At 38.6% G+C, this 15,884-nt stretch overlaps 1 protein-coding gene across 9 annotated transcripts in view; it reads right to left on the reverse strand.

Moving 5' to 3' along the window:
* HMBOX1 (homeobox containing 1) overlaps positions 1-15,884 on the reverse strand; it is a 200,562-nt gene that overhangs the window by 51,232 nt on the left and 133,446 nt on the right. For all 9 annotated transcript variants that reach the window (XM_043891135.1, XM_043891134.1, XM_043891133.1 and 6 more), the window contains exon 6: positions 13,610-13,763. In XM_043891135.1, the coding sequence (XP_043747070.1) occupies positions 13,610-13,763 (154 nt within the window). The remainder of the gene's footprint in view (positions 1-13,609; positions 13,764-15,884) is intronic.

Here is a 15,884-nt window from a genome sequence, read left to right on the forward strand (position 1 = left end):
TTCCAGAAAAACATCTACTTCTGCTTTATTGACTACGCCAAAGCCTTTGACTGTGTGGATCACAATAAACTGTGGAAAATTCTGAAAGAGACAGGAATACCAGACCACCTGATGTGCCTCTTGAGAAACCTATATGCAGGTCAGGAAGCAACAGTTAGAACTGGACATGGACCAACAGACTGGTTCCAAATAGGAAAAGGAGTACGTCAAGGCTGTCTATTGTCACCCTGCTTATTTAACTTATATGCAGAGTACATCATGAGAAATGCTGGGCTGGAAGAAGCACAAACTGGAATCAAGATTGCCGGGAGAATTATCAATAACCTCCGATATGTAGATGACACCACCCTTATGGCAAAAAGTGTAGAGGAACTAAAAAGCCTCTTGATGAAAGTGAAAGAGGACAGTGAAAGAGTTGGCTTAAAGCTCAACATTCAGAAAACTAAGATCATGGCATCTGGTCCCATCACTTCATGGCAAATAGATGGGAAAAGAGTGGAAACAGTGGCTGACTTTATTTTTCTGGGCTCCAAAATCACTGCAGATGGTGATTGCAGCCATGAAATTAAAAGATTATTAAATTTAATTAATAATTAAATTAATTATTGTTAATTAATCAAATTTATTTTAATTAATAATTAATTAAATTAATAAAAAATAATTAAAATTATTAAAATTACTCCTTGGAAGGAAAGTTATGACCAACCTAGAGAGCATATTAAAAAGCAGAGACATTACTTTGCCAACAAAGGTCCGTCTAGTCAAGGCTATGGTTTTTCCAGTGGTCATGTATGGATGTGAGAGTTGGACATAAAGAAAGCTGAGCACCGAAGAATTGATGCTTTTGACCTGTGGTGCTGGAGAAGACTCTTGAGAGTCCCTTGGACTGCAAGGAGATCCAACCAGTCCATCCTAAAGGAGATCAGTCCTGGGTGTTCATTGGAAAGGATTGACGCTGAAGCTGAAACTCCAATACTTTGGCCACCTGATGTGAAATGCTGACTCATTTGAAAAGACCCTGATGCTGGGAGGGATTGGGGGCAGGAGGAGGAGGGGACGACAGAGGATGAGATGGCTGGATGGCATCACCGACTCGATGGACATGAGTTTGAGTAAACTCCGGAGTTGGTGATGGACAGGGAGGCCTGGCATGCTGCAATTCATGGGATCGCAAAGAGTCAGACACGACTGAGCGACTGAACTGAACTTCTCCACCCCAAGTTTGTGAGAAAATATATTTCCAGGCAACTAAAGATTTAATGAGAAGGGACTTCCCTGGTGGTCCAGTGACTAAGACTCTACACTCCCAATGTAGGGGGCCTGGATTCGATCCCTGGCTAGGGAGCAAGATCCCTTGTGATACAACTCTGAGCTGGTACAGTCAAATAAATTAAAAAAAAACAGATGTTAAAAAAGAGAGTGAGAGGAAAGACAAACCAGTCAATCTTAAAGGAAATCAACCCTGAATATTCATTGGAAGGACTGATGCTGAAGTTGAAGGTCCAATACTTTGACCACCTGATGCAAAGGGCTGACTCATTAGAAAAGACCCTGATGCTGGGAAAGACTGAAGGCAGGAGGAGAAGGGGACGACAGAGGATGAGATGGTTGGATGGCATCACCAACTCAATGGACGTGAGTTTGAGCAAGCTCCGGGAGATGGTGAAGGACAGGGAAGCCTAGAGTCTGCAGTTCAGGGGCTTGCAAACAGTTAGACATGACTAAGCAACAACTACTTATTATGGAGGACAACCAGATATTGTGTGTCTCCTTACACGATGTAATAGGAAGAACAAAGCACCAGTCATATGCCAAAGAATTGAACCAGAATCTAAGCAGGACTCTAACTACTGGTCTACAGAAAATATAGGGTCATGTAATAAGACACCGCTGCTAAGTCACTTCAGTAGTGTCCGACTCTGTGTGACCCCATAGACGGCAGCCCACCAGGCTCTGCCGTCCCTGGGATTCTCCAAGAGGACGTAATTGTCCAAACCTAAAATGTGGGAAAATCAACAGGATAAAATACCTTGGTCTCTTTAACAAATAAACAGCATGGAATTTGTGTGTGTATGTGTGTGTGTTTGTGTGTTTAAAGCAACTGTTACAATTAAGCAACTCAGGAGACCAAATGGAGTGTGTAAAAAATACATGTTTAATGAAAAGGTGAATGAATGAATGAATGCTAATTATAGAGAAAAGACCCATCATTACAAGTGATGAATTACTCAATTTTGTACTTTGAAAAGCAGGGCCAGATGTGGAAAAGGATGCAAAAGCATAATAATTTTATATGTGAATTAGTGAAATATTTATGTTTCTATCACGGTCACATAAGAAAATTTTCTGAAATATTTTAATAGACTTAATGTTTAGGTTTTAATTTATATTTGGATATTCCTTAAGATTTTGAGTAAAGAGAAAAATAAAAACAAATCATTATGGGTCAAATATTAACCATTATTTTTCTATTGGAGATGAGATACAGTTGGTCTGTATTAGAGCTGCCCACCAAACTTTTCTGTGATGATAGAAATGTTACATATCTGTGCTGTCTAAAACTATAGTCAGTAACCATACATGACTATGGGGTGCTTGAAATGTGGCTAGTGTGACTAAGGAACTGAATTTTAAACTTTTAAAAGTTTATATGATTTAGGATAAGGAAGCTGTGGTACATATACACCATGGAATATTACTCAGCCATTAAAAAGAATTCATTTGAACCAGATGGATGAAACTGGAGCCCATTATACTGAGTGAAGTAAGCCAGAAAGATAAAGACCATTACAGTATACTAACACATATATATGGAATTTAGAAAGATGGTAACGATAACCCTATATGCAAAACAGAAAAAGAGACACAGATGTACAGAACAGACTTTTGGACTCTGTGGGAGAAGGTGAGGGTGGGATGTTTCGAGAGAACAGCATTGAAACATGTATATTATCTAGGGTGAAACAGATCACCAGCCCAGGCTGGATGCATGAGACAAGTGCTCAGGCCTGGTGCACTGGGAAGACCCAGAGGGATCGGGTAGAGAGGGAGGTGGGAGGGGGGATCAGGATGGGGAACACATGTAAATCCATGGCTGATTCATGTCAATGTATGACAAAAACCACTACAATATTGTAAAGTAATTAGCCTCCAACTAATAAAAATAAATGAAAAAAAAAAAAAGAAAAAAAAAGTTTATATGATTTAAATCTAAATAGCCACAGCTGGCCACCAACAGAGACCACAGTTCTACATGAATATGGTTCTCCTTTCTATCTGCAATATTTTTCCCCTTCCTTTGAAAGTGAAAGTAAAAGTCACTCAGTCATGTCCAACTCTTTGAGACCCTCATGGACTATACAGTCCACTGAATTCTGAAGGCCAGAATACTGGAGTGGGTAGCCTTTTCCTTCTCCAGGGGTTCTTCCCAGCCCAAGAATCGAACCCAGGTCTCCCTCATAGCAGGCGGAGTCTTAATCAGCTGAGCCACAAGGGAAGCCCAAGAATATTGGAATGGATAGCCTATCCCTTCTCCACTGGATCTTCCTAACCCAGGATTCAAACCGGGGTCTCCTGCATTGCGGACAGATTCTTTACCAACTGAGCTATCATGAAGACCCTCCTTCCTTTCACCCTAATTAAATTATGTCCAACTCTTTGCCAACTCATGGACCATAGGCCACCAGGCTAGGCTCCTCTGTTCACAGAATTCTCCAGGCAATACTGAAGCAGATTGCCATTCCCTTCTCCAGGGTATCTTCCTGGCCCAGGGATCAAACCTAGGTTTACTGAATTGCAGGCAGATTCTCTACCATCTGAGCCACCAGGGAAGCCCTAAATTACCACATCCCCCACTATAAGATCTTGAAGCACAATGTCCCTTTCCTTTTATACATGTATTACAATAGCAATTTTACCTTGATTTGTATGATTATTTCATTAACTTCTGTCTCTCCAACCTGACTCTCTAGGAACAAGTTCACAATGTTCACCACTGTACTGCTGTCACTGCATTGACAAGCAAATGTTTATCAAGTAAATGTTACTATTAGATAACACTGTGTCATTCAGTTTTTGCGATATACGAAGGCTTCACATCTCTCCTAGTTCCATGTGATTTGACCCAAAATTTAAGATTGTCCTTTAACATGCATATAATATATATACAAAAGTATAGAGAACCATGAACCCCCAGATAAACATCACCCAACTGTTAAGAATCAGTAACTCACTGACACCACTCCTGTTTTGCACACACCCTTGCCCCTATCTTTATGCTTTGCGTTATTCTGAGGTAAATCCCAGATATCATTTTGTCATATTATTATCATTATAATACATTTCAGTTCATGTTTCTAAAAGACAAGAACCCTAATTTTTATAAAAGCAGCACCATTTACATATAAGCAACCATTACCATAACTGAAACAAGAATCACCATTTATCCAGTCAGGGTTCAAATTTCCTCACCTGGCTGAAGGTTTATTTCTTTCTTTTTTTTCTTTTAAACACTTGAAGAAACTGAGTTATTATGCTTAGGATCTCTCACGTCATGAATCTGGTTGACTTGAATTTCCATGGTATTGATTAACAGAACTTTGTTCCATATTTTCTATAAACCTGGAGCTGGATCTAGAGATGTGATTTGATTCAGTTTCAATTTTGTTAGAATAATACTCCATAGGTGGTGTTGTTAACATCCTCTAAAAGGTACATAATGTCTGGTTATCTATTTCCATGGGATGTTCAGTTCAGTTCAGTCGCTCAGTTGTGTCCGACTCTTTGCGACCCCATGAATCGCAGCACGCCAGGCCTCTGTCAATCACCAACTCCCTGAGTTTACTCAAACTCATGTCCATTGAGTTGGTGATGCCATCCAGCCATCTCATTCTCTGTCGTCCCCTTCTCCTCCTGCCCCCAATCCCTCCCAGCATCAGGGTCTTTTCCAGTGAGTCAACTCTTTGCATGAGGTGGCCAAAGTATTGGAGTTTCAGTTTTAGCATCAGTCCTTCCAGTGAACACCCAGGACTGATCTCCGTTAGGATGGACTGGTTGGATCTCCTTGCAGTCCAAGGGACTCTCAAGAGTCTTCTCCAACACCACAGTTCAAAAGCATCAATTCTTCTGCACTCAGCTTTCTTCACAGTCCAACTCTCACATCCATACATGTTCAAAAGCATCAATTCTTCGGCACTTAGATTTCTTCATAGTCCAACTCTCACATCCATACATGACCACTGGAAAAACCACAGCCTTGACTAGACGGATCTTTGTTGGCAAAATAACGTCTCTGCTTTTTAATATGCTATCTAGGTTGGTCATAACTTTCCTTCCAAGGAGTAAGCGTCTTTTAATTTCATGGCTGCAATCACCATCTGCAGTGATTTCGGAGCCCCCCAAAATAAAAGTCTGACACTGTTTCCACTGTTTCCCCATCTATTTCCCATGAGGTGATGGATTCAGATGCCATGATCTTAGTTTTCTGAATGTTGAGCTTTAAGCCAACTTTTTCACTCTCCTCTTTCACTTTCATCAAGAGGCTCTTTAGTTCTTCTTTGTTTTCTGCCGTAAGAGTGGTGTCATCTGCATGTTAGCAGCTATCAATGATCACTGTCATTGATATTGTCACAGATTATTTCCTTCGGAAGTTGCAAAACGATGAAACTCTCATCATTCCTTTTCCATTTATTAGCTGGAATCCTTCCTCAGGGAAAAAGTTTTAAATCAAAGTTCTTATGTGCAAGGCAGGTTATATTCTCCATGATTTCACATATATAGTTGGGTTCCTAATTCTCTAGGTGTGATCGGTAATCTTTTTAGTATCATTATTACAAACAGATTTTTAATCAGTCTGATGAGCTTCAATATTACAATTGTTATTATTACTAGTGTTCAAACTGTTCCCTTCTTTGGACAATGGGAGTCTCTTCAAGTTAGCCGCTGAGTTCTTTTGATATCACTCACTTATCTACAATAGCCTTCATGCTTTAACACAATGTCCAGTCTCATCATCATATTTCCTGCCCCAGGCTTGAAATCAGACATTTCTCCAAGGAGTGCTAATAGTACTTAAGACCACAACCTGGGCCCCACGCATGCTTAATTTCTACTAGGTTGATCGCTGTCTACAGGCCTTTTGAGTAGGTACAGATGAGAAGTAACATACACCCTCCCAGTTTTTCTTTTTCAAGAGAAAATGTAACTAATTTTTACTATTATTTATAATTCAAACTTAAGATTACAGGATTTTCCCATCAAAATTACAGCTGGCTTCTGATTAAAAACTGACAAGGTGATCCTAAAATTCATATGGAAATGCAAGGGACCCAGAATAGCTAAAATAATTTGCAGAAGAAGAAAGCAAAATCTATCAATACTATAATGCAAAAGTTACAAATATGTTATAAGACTAGACATATATAGATCAATGGAATAGAACTGAGAGTCCAGAAACATGCTCTCACATATATAGTCTATTGAGTTGACATGAGAGCATGCCAAGACTATCAATGGAAAAAGAAAGTTTTTTCAACAGTGCAGGATGGCTCACATGTGGAAGAATGATGCTGAGTCCCTACTTCACATCATACATAAAAAGTAACTCAAAATGGATCAAAGACAAATACGGGTCTTAAAGGTATAAAACTCTTGGAAAAAACACAGGAATAAAGCTTGGAGTCTTTGATTTAGTACAGTCTTCTTAGATAAGACAATGCATACAAAAAAAAAAAAAAACCACAAAAAACTGGAGTTCATCAAAACTAAAAACTTGCATGTTTCAAAGGTCATTATATCTAGTATGTGAAAAGACCACCCACAGACTGGGAGAAAATATTTGCAAACCATATATTTGATAAGGGACTCATATGTAGAATACATAAAGAAATCTTACAATTCAATATAAAAAGATGACACAAGGACTTCCCGGGCAGTTCAGTGGTTAAGACTTGCACGTCCACTGCAGGAGGCACAGGTTTGATTCCTGGTCAGGGAACTAAGATCTTGCAGGCCACAACTAAAGGTTCTGCATGCCTCAACTAAGACCAGGCACAGCCAAAACAAATAAAATTTTTAAAAAATGTGCAAAGGATCTAAACAGACATTTCTCCAAAGACATGCAAATAGCCAATAAGCATATGAAAATATGCTCAACATCATCAGCTAAGGAAACACAGATCAAACCACAATGAGATTCTACCTCACACACACTAGGAGGACTATAACCAAATAGACAGATAAGTGTTGACAAGAAATTGGAACCATCATATGGTGCTGGGTGAATGTAAAATGGTAAATCTGTTTTAGGAAAACAATATGGCAGTTCCCCAAAACAGTGAAAACAGAGTTACCATTTAACCAGCAATTCTGCTAGTATACAATTATGTTCAAGGCAGCATTATTCAAAATAGTTAAAAAGTGGAAACAACCCCAAATGTACATTAACTGATGAATGAATAAATAAAATATGGTACAGACAGAGGACAAGATGGTTGGATGGCATCACTGATTCAATGGACATGAACTTGGGCAAACTCTGGGACATGGTGAGGGACAGGGAAGCCTGGCATGCTGCATGCAGTCCATGGGGTTGCAAAGACTTGGACACAACTTGGTGACTGAACACCACCACCACATATACTTCGGGGTATCAGTTGACAATAAAAAGGAATGAAATACTGAAACATGCAATAACGTGATGAACTCTGAAGACACTACATTAAGTGAAAGAAGTGAGTCACACAGGCCACACATTATATGATTCCATTCATAGGCAATGTCCAGAACAGGCAAATCTATACACAGAGAAAGAAGACTAATGGTAACACAGATCTGGAAGGGACTGGGAGGGGGAGAAGGAGTGACAGCTGTTTGGTACAGGGTTTTCTGGGGGATAAAGAGAAGGTTCTAAAACTGATTATGGGAATTGATGGTTACCTAACTGCAAGTGTACTAAAAAGCACTGAATTGTGCACTTTAAATTGGTGAATCATAGCTCAACAAGGCTGTTATTTTTTAAATAAAGAATTTTAGATTAATGGCTATTTTTATCCACATACACACAGAGATTACAGTCTTTTACCTAGTTCTTTGGATTTAATGCTTCTATCTCTTTTACACTGAAAATTTTGGTTCCTGGTAACATTAATGATTACTTGTTTTTTCTTATATCATCATCTGTATCTAAATAGAAATATTATCTGAGTAACGATATTAGTATTACCAAAATTAGTAAAAACAGTAAAATTTTTGTAGTTCTTTTTATCTCTAAGCTGTATCCCACCTAGGAAGCATAGTCGAAATTGTGCAGTATAAAGTTATTTGATAAATATTCTGAGTGTCTAGGTCATCAATTTATACACACAGTAGGTCCGTTTGTTTCATTAGTTATTTTTTTTTTAGAGATCACCTTTTCCCCCTCATTTCAACTTAATCTTGTTTTATAATTATATAAAATATTTAAATGGTTACAATGTCAAAACAACGTATATTCAGAGAAGTCTAGCTTCTATCCTTATTTTTTCCAATCTGTTTTCTCTTCTATTGGAAATCATTTTATTTTATGGTTTATTCTTTCATTTAAAAACATATTATAAGCAAATACATAAACAAATTGTAAGCAAATATATAAGTGACAGCATAGTATATACATTTGATACTGCCTTTTTAAAAAAACACTATATCCTGGATATCACTATCATATAGAGAAGCATCCATTCCAATAACTTTAAAAATGCAAAAAAAACCTTTCAAATACTTAATAGCAATAGTACAGATGGACACACTATGGTTTTCATTCTATGAAAAGAAAAATTCCCTCCTTTTTTCAGCTACATAGCACTTCATTATGTAAGCCTGGATAACCAACATATGGATATACCATTTAACTTATTCACCCAGTGCACCAATAGACATATTGGTTGAATTCAGTATTTTGATATTATTCCAAGATATATCTTTGGGATAATTATCTAGACGTTTACCTTTGGGATAATTTTTTATAAGTGGGAGTGCTGAGTTAAAGAGCAAACCCATGTGTAATTTCCCCTAATACTGTCAAATTCCTCTCCATGGAAATTGTTCCATTTTGCATTCCCACAGGCAATGCATGAGAATGCCCATTTCTCTGCAGCTCAAAGAACAGAAAACACTGTGGAACTGTTGGACTTTTGCCAATGTGACAGGAGAATAATGGTAGTTATTAATATCTCAGTGTAATTTTAATTTCTCTTAATGAGTTAAACATCTTTTCCTAAAGTATAAGAGCCAGTTGTATTTGTTTTTCTGCTGATATCTTTAGTTCATTTTTCTATAGAGTTGTTGGTATTCTCTCTCTTTTAAAAATTCTTTATACTTTAGGGACGATAATAAGCAGCAAGTATTTTATCCAATTTTTCTTTTATTTTGCTTTGTTCATGGTTTTTTTCTGCCCCCAGTTTTTCTTGTAAGTTATGTAATCATACTGCTTTTGGATTTTGAATCTTAAGAAAAAGTTCACCATTTCTAGGATATGGATGAATCATTCATGTTTCTTCTATTATTTATACAGACTCACTTTTTTGATTCATTTGAAATTTATCTTAGTGTATGAGGTGAAGAATGAAATATTTTTTGACTTGTACTAATATATTTGAGTAAGGCTGGTACTTTGCTGGCTTTATAGTCTGTGCATATGTATTTATTCACCCATTTGGTCTAGGAAAAAAAAGTCAGGAATTGCTCTAAGGCTAGGGAATTTTATATTCTGTGTTAGAAAATAAAAAGCTCCATTTTCACAGAAAGAAAATCATACTATGACCTTTTGTACTACTGCTATTAAAACCTTTCAAAGGCTTCTTGCATATGTGAAACTACTGGAATAAACTATATCATACTTCCTTACTAACTGTGTCAGGTGAGATAAAATTAAACCAAAGATAACTAATTCTTGGATTAAAGACACACTAATTAAAATTAAGGTTAAAAAGTGAAAACTAAGATTAAACAGGAGCCTCACATAGGATAATTACTCAATGTCTTTTTAGGTGAAATTTAATCAGTGATTTTGTGGCCAGTTCTTGTTGCCTTGGGAAAACATGAATTGCAAAGCTTTCAAGGCTCAATTCTGAAAATCTATTAGCAATATCACCCATTATTATTAATGTTAGCAATTTTTAAATTAATCCTTCCTCAAACTGACATTATGTAATAAATGGATACTGGTATCTTTGTTAAGGAGACAACTGACTGAAACTGCCCACTCTAGCCAGGCAAGACAGCAGCCACTTGGCATGAACTATCTTACCAACAGGAGGTCCTGGTAAGGAACGTGGAACTAACAAGCTACCATGAACCAGAAGAATTCAGGAAAGGTCAAAAGGAGAGAGAAAACACCAGTCCATATATCCTACCAACCTCCCAGAATCCTCCTCCCTGGAGTCCATCTTGACTGAGCAATGCCTGCACCACAGGAAGGACCCTGAGTCAGAGTGATTGGCCAGAGACACTCCAGACACTAACTTCATCACCATGCAACCTGAGACTATGAGCCACGTGGCAGAGCAGTTCACCTGGGTTCCCTTCTCCTCCTGCTCTTCACCTGGCTGCCCCTTCCCAATAAAGTCTCCTGCTTTGTCAGCACGTGTATTTCCTTAGACAATTCATTTCCAAATATTAGACAAGAGCCCACTTATGGGCCCTGGAAGGAGTCTTCCTTCCTGCAACATCTTCATGAAAATATTTAACTCTCAATCAATAAAACAATCAGTACTTATACCAAATAGAAACTAATACCACAGCTATTTTGCTATCAAGAAGAAAATGTAAAATATTAGAAATAAGTTAGATATTAATTAAACACATGTCTGTTCTGTGATAAATTCTGAAGGAATTTTTTAAAAGGATCAAAATTTCTAAATGAGAAAAACAGAGGAGGCTGTAAATGTCATGTCTCTAGTACAATAAAGTCTCACTCTTTCACTTTAACCACTCAAGCCTATAAGGATTGTTATTCAATAAATGCCTTCTTTCTGATCTATAACAGAGTCAGAAAAGGAACAGATGATAACATCAGTGGATCTCTATAGTTACATTTTGCCTACTAGGTCCAACCTTCTCATTAAGAAAGGCTTTTAATTTCAACTTGATCACAAAAATAAAAAGATGGTCTAAACTTCAGCACTGAAAATCTCCCTCTCTTTCAGGCAGTGATGTTAATGAGCTGGGAAATATGCAGGAAGAGAAGCAACAGTTAGAACCGGACATAAAACAACAGACTGGTTCAAAACTGGGAAAGGAGTACATCAAGGCTATATATTGTCACCTGTCTTTTTTAACTTATATGCAGAACACATCACGTGACATGTCAGACTGGATGACTCACAAGCTGGAATCAAAACTGCCTGGAGAAATATCAACAACCTCAGATATGTAGATGACACCACTCTAATGACAGAAAGCAAAGAGGAACTAAAGAGCCTCTTGATGAAGGTGAAAGAGGAGAGTGAAAAAGCTAGCTTAAAACTCAACATTCAAAAAACTAAGATCACGGCATCTGGTCCCATCACTTCATGACAAATAGATGGGGAAAAAGTGGAAACAGACTTTATTTTCTTGGGCTCCAAAATCACGTGGACGGTGACTGTAGCCATGAAATTGAAAGGCGCTTGCTTCTTGGAAGAAAAACTATGGCTAACTTAGACAGCGTATTAAAAGGCAGAGACATTACTTTCAAAGCTATGCTTTTCCCAGTAGTCATGTATGGATATGAGAGTTGGACCATAAAGAAGGCTGAGCGCTGAAGAATTGGTGTTTTCGAACAGCGGTGTTGGAGAAGACTCTTGAGAGTCCCTTGGACAGCAAAGAGATCAAACCAGTCAATCCTAAAGGAAATCAACCCTGAATATTCATTGGAAGGACTCATGCTGAAGTCCCAGTACTTTGGTTACCTGATGCAAAGAGCCTACTCGTTGGAAATATGCTGGGAAAGACTGAAGGCAGGAGGAGAAGCGGGCAACAGAGGATAAGATGGTTGGATGGCATCACCAACACACTGGACATGACCCTGAGCAAACTCGGAAGATAGTGGATGACAGGCAAGACTGGTCCATGAGGTCACAAAGAGCTGGACACGACTTAGTGACAGAACGACAAAGGCAGGAAGAGAAACGGCAAAAATCCTAGACTGCATATAATTCACCTCTGGCTGTGAAAAAACCACCTTTTAGTGACGAGGAAGCTAAAACTCAGAATCTGTGACCTGAACAAAGTTTCATAGCTGGTTAATGGCAAAGCCCAGATCAGGCTCCAGGTCTTCTAATGTTCTTTTCAGTATACCATTCAATTGGCCAGAGTAGACAGCAGGAAAAAAATGTGAAATGGGCTCAATGTAAGTATGTATATGCTTAGAAGTTAAATTTAGTTTTAAACATTCAATTCCATTCTATTATTTAAATTATTGAGAAATCACAATATGAAAAAGTTCAATGCTTTTCACCTCTGCCTAATATATTCTTTTTTTCTACATCTTAATCTTGGGAAATAAATACTTCTCTAATAGAAATTACCTTATTGCATATAAAAACTCTCCATCAAACCAAGATTCTATAAACATTACTTACAGATAGGAGACGAAAAGGGTAATTACACTATAGGATCCACCTTAAATATACTGAACATTTCATCAGTTCAGTTCAGTCACTCAGTCGTGTCCAACTCTTTGCAACCCCACGGACTTCAGCATGCTAGGCCTCCCTGTCCATCACCAACTCCTGGAGTCTACTCTCAAACTCATGTCCATTGAGTCGGTGATGCCATCCAATCACCTCATCCTCTGTCATCCCCTTCTCCTCCTGCCTTCAATCTTTCCCAACATCAAGGTCTTTTCAAATAAGTTAGTTCTTCGTATCAGGTGGCCAGAGTATTAGAGTTTCAGCTTCAGCATCAATCCTTCCAATGAATATTCAGGACTGATTCCCTTTAGGATGGTCTGGCTGGATCTCCTTGCAGTCCAAGGGACTCTCAAGAATCTTCTCCAACACCACAGTTCAAAAGCATTAATTCTTTGGCTGAGCGCCGAACAACATTTCATAACCACATTTAATTAACTTACATAATTTCGAATGAGAAGACTAAAGCTAAGGTCAATTTAAAGTTTACAAAGTACTGAGTACCTACTATAGATCAGGAACTGGTGCTAGAGTCAGAGGACATGAAATCAAAGTCAAAAACATGTACTTCTAGCCTTTGGGACGAAGCTCATTTAGGCTGCACTCCTTATCAAAAAAAGTTAGGTCTCAGTGGCCTCCTACACAGTTATTTAATATTTTCATGAAAATAAGACTTCAATGAGTTTTTCTACAGTATAATACAAAGATCTAAACTCAAAAAAATTATTTTAAAGTTCCTTGAATCACTGAGGACACAAATTACATTGAGAGATACTAACTCCAGTTTTATGAATTCTCAATGATAAGATTAATAGTATTTCAATAATACAGCACTTATTCTACCTCAAAATAATTTGAGAGACTCTAGATCTCAAATTACTTGTTTGAAATGAAGGGTCCACATCTATCCCAAGTTTCTCTTTCCTCACTTTGCGAGACTGCTCCTAGAAAAAGGAGACAGGTACCTTTCCATGACGGCCAGACACTCCTTTCTCCAGGTAAATCGACTGCCTCGCCGTAGTCGGAAGGTGCCAGACGTGGCTGAGACTGGGGGAGGCGTTTGTCTCCACTCCGGGTCCTCTATTGGAATGGGTGCTGGTCTCATACTTAGCGTAGCCCCTGAAAATAAACAAGACACTTTTTTGTAAATATCTTGTAATTTATTAAAACCAGCATGACAACTATATCGTGAAATCAACAAATGACGTTTGCCCCTTCACTGGAACTTGCAGGCCCTATACATTTGATACTTATATTTAAAAAAATTATTTGACCAAAATAAAAATCTGAGGAGACAAAAACTCTTCCTTAGAAAATAAACCCATCATTAACTATTTTAAGTGTCTTCAGCTAGTCATTTGTCTTTTATTTTTGTTTATGTCAACAAAGCTCAAAATCTTATCTCTTCAGGGGAATAAGGATATATGGTTTTTGGCCCAGTGACAACTTAGTCAGAGAATCTTCTGAAAAAATTTTCTTGAGATTCTTACTTGACAGTTCTAATCTTTCTGAACAATATACTCTACATGTTCAGACCCTTTTACTACCATTTAAAAGGCTTCAGGTTGCTGAGAAAATGGAGTCCTTTAAACAAAGTATGCAGGTAGGAGATGAATTTAAGATAACCCTAATTGTTGCTCCCTGGTGGCTCAGTCAGTAAAGAGTCTGCCTGGAATGCGGGAGACCTGTATTCAATCCCTGGGTTGGGAAGATTCCCCTGGAGAAGGAAATGGCAACCCATTTCAGTATTCTCGCCTGGAGAATTCCATGGACAGAGGAGCCTGGTGGGCTACAGTCCAAGGGGTCACAAAGAGTCAGACACGACTGAGTGACTAACACACACAATTGTTGCAAACACTTTTTTAAAAAAGCCAAATATAGCATCAGAAAGAGATATCTGATATATTTTTAGTCTATTAACTAAATCAGATCTTCCTAATTCTAACTATTAATGCTATACCATTTCTCACCTCTTGAATGTAATAAAACCAAGGGAAAAAAATGTACAATTGAGATATTTTACTAATTCAGACTAGTCTTTTCTCAACCTGAACTGCAATAACGCATGCATGAATGTATTTCTTTCTCCATAATCTGAATTATACTTATTATACCCTGCGATTAGTATCACGGATGGTGTTTCTACTGTAGGACACACAGATCTGTTGACATGCCCTTGATGGCTGCATCGTTGCACGCACTGTCTCACACAAACGTCTAACACTGTAACTAATCCCGATCTCCTCTCCAAACCGGCTGCCCTGCCGTCTTCCCATCCAACAACATGGTGTCCCTGTTCTTCAAACTGCTCAGCTCAAAAATCTCAAATTCACCTTTGACTCTGCTGTTTTTACCCTACATACTATAATATTTATCTAATCCACAGGCAAATCCTGTGAGATTTATCTTCAAAATACATCCAGAATCAGACCAATTTATATGACCTTCACTGCTCCCACTTTAGAGTAAGACAGCATCATCTATCCTAAACACAATTTCCTTGGATAGGTTTCAAGGATGGCCCCTCACAGTAAGTCACACCTCCTAGTAATCATGCCTTCGAATCTGGGTAGGTCCTGTAACACGCTGTGACAACAGACAATGGAGATAGTTTGAGGCTAGGTCATAAGGGCTTCCCAGGTGGTGCTAGTGGTAAAGAATCCTCCTACCAATGCAGAAGATGCAAGAGACAGTGGGTTTGCTCCCTAGGTAGGGAAGACCCCCTGGAGTAGGAAACGGTAATCTACTACAGTTATCTTGCCTGGGAAATTCCGTGGACAGAGGAGCTGGGAGGCTACAGCCCATGAGGCTGCAGAGAGTGGGAACAACTAAGACTCAACAACTAAGCACATAGCACAGGTCATAAGAAGCTTTGCAGTTTCTGACTAGATTTCCTGGAATGCTGGTTCTGGGGGAAGTTGGCTGCCATATAAGAACTATCACTAACCTGAGACCACGCTGTTTTAAGGAAGCCAAAGCCACCCATATGGAGTGAAAGAGGCCCAGTCTGCTTCCAGCTGCTCCTATGAAATCCACCCAGGCACCAGACATTTGAGAAAAAAAGCCAATTTGGACACTAGCTGCAGCAGAAGCTATGCAGAGAGGCCAGGTGACAGACAGAAGGCTCCAGACATTCAGTCCCAATACAGTTGTGTGGTAACCAGCTTCCAAGGTGGCTCCTGAGGAATCCCACCTCCTTGTATTGACCTTGTTGTACCAGGATTAGTTTATGTGACCAAC

The sequence above is a fragment of the Cervus elaphus genome, chromosome 29 (assembly GCF_910594005.1).
Source record: "Cervus elaphus chromosome 29, mCerEla1.1, whole genome shotgun sequence".
Classification (NCBI taxonomy): Eukaryota; Metazoa; Chordata; class Mammalia; order Artiodactyla; family Cervidae; genus Cervus; species Cervus elaphus.